Source organism: Trachemys scripta, chromosome 7 (assembly GCF_013100865.1).
Source record: "Trachemys scripta elegans isolate TJP31775 chromosome 7, CAS_Tse_1.0, whole genome shotgun sequence".
NCBI lineage: Eukaryota > Metazoa > Chordata > Testudines > Emydidae > Trachemys > Trachemys scripta.
In genome coordinates, this window is record NC_048304.1 from 50,114,028 (window position 1) to 50,123,160 (window position 9,133).

At 46.3% G+C, this 9,133-nt stretch overlaps 1 protein-coding gene across 2 annotated transcripts in view; it reads right to left on the reverse strand.

The window, feature by feature from the left end:
- RBM6 (RNA binding motif protein 6) overlaps positions 1 to 9,133 on the reverse strand; it is a 142,455-nt gene that overhangs the window by 86,996 nt on the left and 46,326 nt on the right. For both annotated transcript variants that reach the window (XM_034776748.1, XM_034776747.1), the window contains exon 6: positions 6,817 to 6,890. In XM_034776748.1, coding sequence (XP_034632639.1) covers positions 6,817 to 6,890 — 74 coding nt within the window. The remainder of the gene's footprint in view (positions 1 to 6,816; positions 6,891 to 9,133) is intronic.

A 9,133-nucleotide genomic window follows, 5' to 3' on the forward strand; every position in this document is an offset into this window, starting at 1 on the left:
GGTTAGTTTGGAACCAAGTTGGCTAATTTGGTTCCTTTTCTCCCTGAGCTAGCAGGGCAGAACACAGCTCCTTAGCAGGAGGGTGCACACCTCACCTGGCAGGCTGGAGGAGCTGGATGAGCTCTTGTCCTTAGCTGGGGAAAGGTCAGTGAACTGTACAGCCTTTGGAGGAGGGAGATCCCAGAAGACTTCCCACACAATAAGGGAAGACCTCAAACGAAGATTCAGGGGAAGAGACAAAGGCTGAGATTGGGGGAGATGATAGAAGGAAAAGACCCAGAGAAATTTTAAATACTAGGAGAAGAATGAATCAGTTTCTTAGCTGGTCAAAAGCTGTACAATGTGATGAATTCCCCTTAGCATAAGGAAGATCACTCTGGTGCACAAATCTTAAATCGTTCCCCTACGCACAGATGACCACACACTGCAGCCATGTCAAATGTGAGTACAGGTATATACATAGGCATCTGTAGGATACCAGGAAGTACAAATCAACTAGCCAGCAAACAAGACTCGGGCCAATGGCAGATCTGTAACACTGCTGAACTAATCCCTTCCCTTTCTCAGGTAATAAAATCCAAGTGACACAGTGATCTAAGGTGGCAGTTACCATGGCAAAACAAGCGGGGGTGAACAATCAGGTGACCCAGCAGCTCAAGACCCACTGAAAAGAGGCTGAGAGTCAGCTCATGACAAATGCATGTAAGCAACTTTGAATCAAATACAACAAAAGAAATCAACGACATTGCTGTTTTATCTGAACATCCTCTCAGCCGATCAACATACAGCCCACTAATGGCACCTTTTAACAGCCCACTGGGCTACAGAACATATTAGTTCATCATTCTGCTGCTCCTCATCTTGGTAGGAAGATTTATGGGAGGAATCACTTCACAGGAACGAGACACCTTCCTCCCACTTTCCAAATGAGAACAAGCAGTACAGGAGACTCCAAAGCACATTGCCAGAAATCCTTATGGTTTAAACCAGGACATTTTGAATACAGAACACAACAGAGGGACACTCTCCCTTGCAATATGAAAAGCTGCAAAACACCCCCTGTGCTCAATAAAATTAACAAGAAAAACAGGGTATGTTTAACGCAAACCAGAAAATAACACGCTTCTGTTTTTTATCCCAGGACGCTGGTGCCAAGAGGAGCGTGTGACCTGAATGGGGTCTTCTCCTGCTCTCCTTGCGTGCGGGACATTGGAGTTTACACAGGACGCTGAGGACCTATAACCTGAGCACACTTACAAACATTATCACTACCACACACAACTGCAGGAGACAGAGTAACCTGGGAAGTGTTTCCTTTGCTGAGCAAGTGAAGGACAGAATGCCTTACACCCAAGACAAATATTAATCCTAGAAAAGGTATATAGAGAAGTCTGGTCTCAAATTATGTAGAGAACATTTCTTCAGGTTTACGGACCAATCAGAGGCCCCTGTAATTAACACCACCTGCCAAAGCTAGACAAAATTCATTTCCAACATTCGCTTATACACTGGGTAACAATCCCCCACATGGATTGCAATGTGCTTCTTGTCAGGCACACAACATGCCCCCAAAGACCACCACACAAGTGCTACAGATATTTACAGGCTGAAATTAAGCAATAAATGCATTGGGGATAATTATAAGTCTTCCACAATCAGCGTTCTTGGAGCTGAGCATCCTAAGTTGTTATTGCCAAATGCCTCAAGGCCTGTAAATCCTAACCCCCCTGCCTCAAAGGATGTAAATGGCAGAAAGCAACACAGCAATCCATTGCTCTTCCAACAGCCACATGGATTTTAACAAACAGCTGCAGTGAAGTTCCTGCTGATCATTACTAAGCGCTACACCGCAGATATATTAGTTTAATGAAAGGATAAAGGAAGAGGGACACACAAGAGCAGAAAAACTCTAGACATTGATTTAACATTCTGATCTCGCCGATGTGGGGTCTGCTCAGGTAAAGCTAAGGGCCCCCTGCTCCCCTCTGGTGCATGGCAAAAGGGGAAGGAGGCATGAGTGCATTAGAAAAAGAAATGGGAACAGGTGTTGTTGCAGTAGAAACTGGCAGCTCTTTGGTATGTGCCACCTACAAGGACACATGGATCTCTGTGCAATGCGAGAGCAAGTCATGGAACAACCAATCTAGCATGTGCCCACAGAACTCCAGCATTATAGTAAGTCTGTCCTGGAAATTAACGCTAACCTCCCCTCCACAACTTCCAGACCCCTGTAAGGGAGCAGAAGCAAACAGCAGGCAAGGGTCAGTCACTGGCAGGAGGGCACACGAAATAACCATGCTGCCAACATTTCTTGGGGCGAGGGGCCTGGGAGGAGTTCAGTGGGGCAGGCACTATGAGTACTGTCAAAATCATTCATTTGCCCCAATTTTCCATTGGTTCTCCTGTCCACAAGTTTGACAAGTCACACACCTTGTCCAACACACATCACCATCAGCCCTATCTCACAGAGCAAAGAAAACATCCAGGTAGTGACAGATGCATCTTTTTGCTTCTCCCCTTCCATCCACTATAATGATTGAAGGGAGTGCATGGGGCTAAAAACACTCTACTCTCCTAACATGCACTGGAAGGCTTGATTTCACTATTCACTGAACACAGTAGTTCCACTGTAGCTCAGATCCCTGCCTCATTTCCTCCCAGAAAAAGCTGATCATTTGGTGCCCAAGAACAAGTCCAGGGGGTTTTAAATGGAGCCAGCATTTCTCCTGAAGATGAGAGAGCCCTGCCATGGAGTCACATTCCCTACAAGGGGCTGCAGCCCCTCAGATAGATCCAATTTCATACCAAGAAGCAGTGTCCTAGTAATTACTTCTTTCACGAGGCTGCTCCTAAGAAGCCAGAGCACTAATCCTACTGGGAGGAACACACCATTGTGCCTGGCAGGCAGCATTGAGTATGTACATGAAGGAGATGAAAGATGGACCTTATATACACAAGGGACCATTCACCTTCCCTCAGGTTTTAAAGGATGCAAAAGTTCTTTGGAAGAAGCCAGATAAATCAGCATTAAAGACCAACACAGATAAGTCCTCTGAATATACCCTGCATCTCTCCAAAGAAGGCCAAGATTGCCATATGAACACGGAAGAAGTCTCCACCCTCAAAACCTAATGACGCAGACAACTGACAACAAAACCAACAAAAGCACCAGTTACCAACAGCATTAAAACAGAGGTGGCCAAATGCAACCCAGGAAGTTCTGCAAAGCAGCTTGCAGCCAACCTTCTCTAATAGAGGTGCAGGTCCCTGGAGATTCCAGTTTGCAGCCAGCAGTTCTCCATCCTGACCTGAGCAAGCAGGAGGAAGGCGAATGCAATATTTCCTATTTCAGACATATTGGAGGTGGCCTTTGAGCTACTGGCAAGTTGCCAATGTAGCCATGAATGGAGCAGAGTTAGGCTGCCCATGGATTAAAGTGACCTCTTTGTGCCATTAACCCCTGAAATGTTACCACGCTAATTAGAAATGGGGATGTTTTAATCCCTTTAGCTACAGCTGTGAAAACTGGTGGGTGAGCAGTGGTATGAAAGGCATCCTTCCATAACAGAATCAGGACAGCACTGGAGAAGAGGGAAGTTTCTTCACCTCAATGCATTCAGTAGAAAGCCTCCTCGGAAACCCAATACACACACCCATGCTACATTTACTGGACAAATAGCTGGACCTGGTAAATCTGTGATTTGGAATCTGGAAATACCACAATAAACCAAATGCTGGTTTGTATTAAGTGAAGAGAATAAGGAAAAGAGTTGCCAAATTGTATCCAGCAAGGGTCAGCGTAAGCTTCCTGCCTCTATGAAAGACATCACTCTTAGCCCAGGAGATAGCTGCTGGGTAGTGGGGCTGTGGCACTCTGGGGGGAACAGCATGGAGAAGTTATTAGTTCTTGGTCTTTCTATATTATTTGATCTAACTGGGGTAACCAAAAGGTTTAGTTATTAGTATATTGTTAAAAGATCGTCCAGGGCACCCAAGCCACTGCATAAGCACTCTTATTAGAGTTTGTACAAATTCAGATACTTTCCCAGCCTGGTGATGTGACATTTTCTCCCTAACAACTCAGTCCTGGGCCCCACCCAGGAAGAGATTAAAATGGTGCGAGTCCTGTCTTGTGGGGACGGAGCGATGACATTCCCCCATCCACCCATCATACAAATGAGCTTAATTTGGACTCAGAGCTGAAAGGCTAGTTACCAGCCTCACAGCAGGTATTGTTGATTAAAAAAAAGTTTAGTATTTTGTCCTAAATTAGAGGCCATTTTCCCTAATTCTGTCAAGCACCACATACTGGTCACCCATGAGTGCGGGGGAGGGGGAGGAGAAGAGCGGGGGGGGGTTGCTAGCTGATCCAAGTCTCACCAAAGTCAGTGGAAGCCTTCCCACTGATTTCAGTTGGGTTTCGATCAGGCTTATGCTGAGGAACACAACTTGCCACACATTAACCACTAACGACTGTTGCAATGAACAGGACACGGTCACAATTGGGAGGTCCTGACAGAACTGGCCTAAGAACAGACCTTGCAACGTTCCCATCGAGATGATCACACCTTCTAGACATTCTCCACACACTTAACACAGCCCCATGCTGCCAGCAGGATGATCAGAAGACATCACTACATGCAGGGCCTGGAGGTGCCTCCACCAGGATGCATGTGGCAGGATGGATAGACTACCCAGGTGACTGCTGGCGCCCTATCATGGCTGGGATGAAACATGCAAGTGTGTGTCTGGGGCATAGGAATTTTCTCTCTATGCTGCCAGCACTGCAGAGTGCAAGCAAGTGTTGGAGAGGAAGGGAAGGATAGGTATGTCATTCCAAGGGGCAGCCTGCGCATGTCCCCAGCTGGACCCTCTCAGATGAGTGTAGGGTAACTTGCCCAGATTCCTACATGCACCCTACGTGGGGTAGGAACACTCCCTGGATAACTACAGGTGCCCCATCACAAAGTGAGGGATGGAAACCTTACCTGTCCTTACCTCTCCTATTTGAACAAAAACAGACACCTGCTCCAGTGCCTGTAGATGTCCCAACAGGAGAGTGGGAAGAGCATTCTACCCAGATGGGGAGGAACTTCCTCAGGTGCCCAAGGCTGTCCCATCAAGGGGACACTGGCCATCGCAGATAAGATGAGCTGAGGCGAGGTGGGTGCATACAGTGGGGGTTTAGTTACTATGCTGTTCACACCAAGTTATGTACAGGTTTTCCCCAATAGGGTGTTTTACATAGAAACAATCATGGTGGCAGTGAAAGCATGGGTGGCAACACAGAAGGGAAGTCAGATTTTAGCCTCACCCACTGTGACAGCATCCCATTAAAATGGTACAAATTCCGGAGCTTCCCTGAAGGCATCCTTTTTTGTCAGGTGACCTCATCGGACACCAGCAGTACTGGGATTACGTCAGCCTGCACACATTCCCATTGGTATTAAAAATCAGAAGCAATGGGAGCATTTCTACAACATTTAGCACCAAGTTTTTAGAACAGGAATGTGCTCAGACTTTGCACTGCTATTGTAACTGTAGATGTACGTACACACGTGCCACATCTAACAGGTGGGCTGTATGCACATTCATGGTAGCTGCACATCCATACAATTCTAAAATTGTGACTCAGTTTTTAAGTTGTATGGCTCTCCTTTGGCTGGGGAAACTAGTCTTTAAGCAAGGTAGCCAATGGTATTCCAAAGTATGAATGGGGTTAGATAACTATGGCAATTCTTGCTCATATGCAAAATTGAAAAGGAGGTGGGAAGTCATTCTCCCCCGACCAGGAGCTAATTGAGAGGGATCTAGTAGAGGAGTGTTCTAGGGCAGCGCTGAACGGCGATTAGGTAGTTGTCTCTCAGGTGATCGGTCAGTTCCCTGCAATTTCCAGGGAATGGGTGATAATGGTAGATTTCAGTTCTTCTTGTCTTCTGGGATTTACAGCCTTTGGAGGGTCAGATACTTGCATGGTGCCCAACAGCAACAGGTTTCAAACAATCAGATCTGAATTACTGCTACAGTTGGGAGCTTATTCAGTGTGAGAAAGGCTGAGCATTTCTTTTAAATTTAGAGTTCAGAAACATCTCGGGTGACCAGACGTCCTGATATTATTGGGACCACCCCAATGGGCTTTGTCTTATATAGGCGACTATACCCCACCCCTCTCACCTCTGAAAAAAGTGTCCCGATTTTTCACACTTGCTATTTGGTCACCCTAGAAACGTTCAGATTTACCAGGTGCAACTGTGCATAGGCCAGCCCTTGCATATGCAACACCAACTTGCCAAAGGACAACATGAATACAAGAGGGGAGACATATGAGGAATCCTCCTAACCCAGATGAGTCACATGGAAAAGTAGCAGGCAAGTAGCATTTGAGCTGCATATCCAAGGCCTCGCCCATAGCGACGCATGTTTGTGTCTAACTCGAACCCTGTGTACAGGGGACAGATACAATTACTGTGCACAGACAGGGCAGTGAGGAGTTTCACACTAGCAGAGCTCTTTCCAACTGTGAGTACAAACCCACAAAGGCAACAACCTGTACCAGGAATCTTTTTCATCTCCAAGCCTTTAAATCTACACAATCTGCAGGTGTGCTCAAGTTGAAACAGCAGAACATTCAGAGCCTTTCACAGAGGCATTACATAGCCTTTTGTAAGTTTCTAGGAACACTAGCATTTGAGCAGCAGTGTTGTGTAAAAACAAGAGCCGATCTTCTTTTGAACCATTTCAAAAATCACTGACTCTCCACCCGCCCCCAGCAAAACAATAGTCTTCTAGCAGCATTCGACCGAAGTGTAAAGCAACCTGATTGGCTTCCATGCATCCGATGGCCTCTTCCAAGAGTGAAAACTCCACGCAGACATAGCCATAGTCGTAACCTGGGGACAGCATTTAAATACAGACGGGAGTCGTGTTAGTGCCTTGTAATACAGAAGAGCCACATTTAAACACCCAATTTCCCCTTCCCTCAATCACAAACCCTCCTACCACCACCCCAACGTCTCTGCAAAATAAAACACAGAAAATCAGTGGCTGACATTCGGATGCTGTTTAGGTCCGTGAAGTTGAGCTCAAGTTTTGGTTAGACATAAAGATGCTCTAAGAAACTCCCATTTCCCCTTCTGAAACGAGACAAGTGTGAGACCCACTCCTTAAAACAGGTAATAGTGTGAGCAACGTGCATTTTTAAAGAAGAAAGACACAATAACACTGAACCAGGTTTATAATAACTAGGAGGTGCTGGCTGCTCTGAAACAAACATTTATTAATCCACAACAATAACTTTAGCGCAAACCTGGCCAGCATGTACTCTGTTTTTTGGAGTGACTAGTATTGTAATCCTCAGGATGCCTCCAGGAGAGAGCTAAAGTGCATCCTTGAACTACATTAACTTTTGCTCTTTAACAACTGCTTTTTGAGTCTCAAAGTCCTTTGCATTATGAGCAAAGGCACAGAAGCAGGCCTGTAAATTCCAACCTTTTCTCACTTTGACTTTTAAGCTAAGCCAGTGCATTTCCTAGGCGTGATTTGTACATTTAACAAAGGGGGGGGGGGGTTTCAAAGTAAAAACACATCTTCATAGCACAAGATATATAAAGTGCCATGACTCCTTTTCTCTTTTCTGAAAAACCCCTTTCTCTGGTGTGGGGGATTTTATTTTGTAGTCCAACTATCTGTGCAGAAATGCAGATGTCTCATAAGAAAGGGTAGGTTAATGTCACTTGGTGCAGAATTAAGGCAATTTCTATTCCGTTTCACCCATCCTTCTCCCCAAGCAGTTCTTTCTGATGGATACCCTTGACCTGAAAGAAGTGCTTTGATCCCCTCTTCCCGCCACACCATGTGGTCGAGTGATCAGTAGGTTCGTGGAGAAAGCCCCTCTTTAGGCACCGGCTTGGTTGAGTGCTCCAGTTCCCACCCTCCCAAGGGCATCCTGCAGTGACTTTACCTCTAAACCAGCTACGATTCAAAAAGTCTCATTAAAACCATGAGTGATTAAGAGAACACGCTAAACTAAAACAAAGGAAATGAACTGCATGACACACAGTCTGAAATTCTGCAAGAGCTAATGCACATCTGCACCATTCATTTCAGTACAGTTCCTTACCCCCATGTCTCAAGTGTTTACCCACTCCTTAGCTGCCCCCGTCCTTTTCTGGCCTGTGGTAGGGCAGTGTGTCAGAGACCCAGTATCTGGCATGAAGAGCTTCAGATCATCCTCTCCCTTTGTCACCCTGTCCTCCCCCAGTTACACCTTTCAGATTATTTGGATCCATTACATTCCTTGCAAAGGTATTTATGGCCGTGTCCCTTTTCCTGGGAGATGCCCGTCTCTTAGAAAATGTCCGGAGTGCGTTAGCCAAATCCATTCAGAATTATATTTGCTGCACTGGACGTTTGGGGTTCCTGTATTTCTTGTATCACGTTTGCAACATCAAAAGTTCCCTTGAAGTTGAAGCCACACAGTATAGTGGTCTCCTGACCCAACTTCGCATCTTACTACCCAAATTTCTCACACACACACTCTCTGCACCTTGTTCTAGCCCAGCAATGCCGGGTTTGCATGTTAATTGTCCTAAGTATCAACCTGAATCCAGCTCCCTTTCTGCCTTGCATGTGAGCTTCAAAGTATAGGGCCTCGTACAGTAATAAAATTCTCTTCCAAATCTCAGTTCTATTCTGTCAGTAATTAATATTTACTAGAGATTACCATGATCCATTATACTGTACAAATGCAATTCAGATAAAAATTGCAGCTTCGGATTTAACTCGGTGAATGAAATCTAGGCTGACACAGCACGACAGCAGAATGGAACCAGTGTCATGCACAATATATAGCAAGCACCTGGAATTGCAGACATAAGATCAGGCACTAGTAGGGTTACCATATTTTGTGCCTCCAAAAGGAGGACACTCCACAGGGCCCCGCCCCCAGCCCCGCCCACGCCCCAACTCCGCCCCTTCCCCAATGTCTCCGCCCCCTCCCCTGCTTCCCGCGAACATTTGATTCGCGGGAAGCCTGAAGCAGGTAAGGGGGGATGTGGGGGGAGGAGGCGCGGCCCAGGCTGGCCCCCCCGGCGTTTCCAGCCTGGGTCGGCTCGGGCCCTGGGGTGCCGGACCC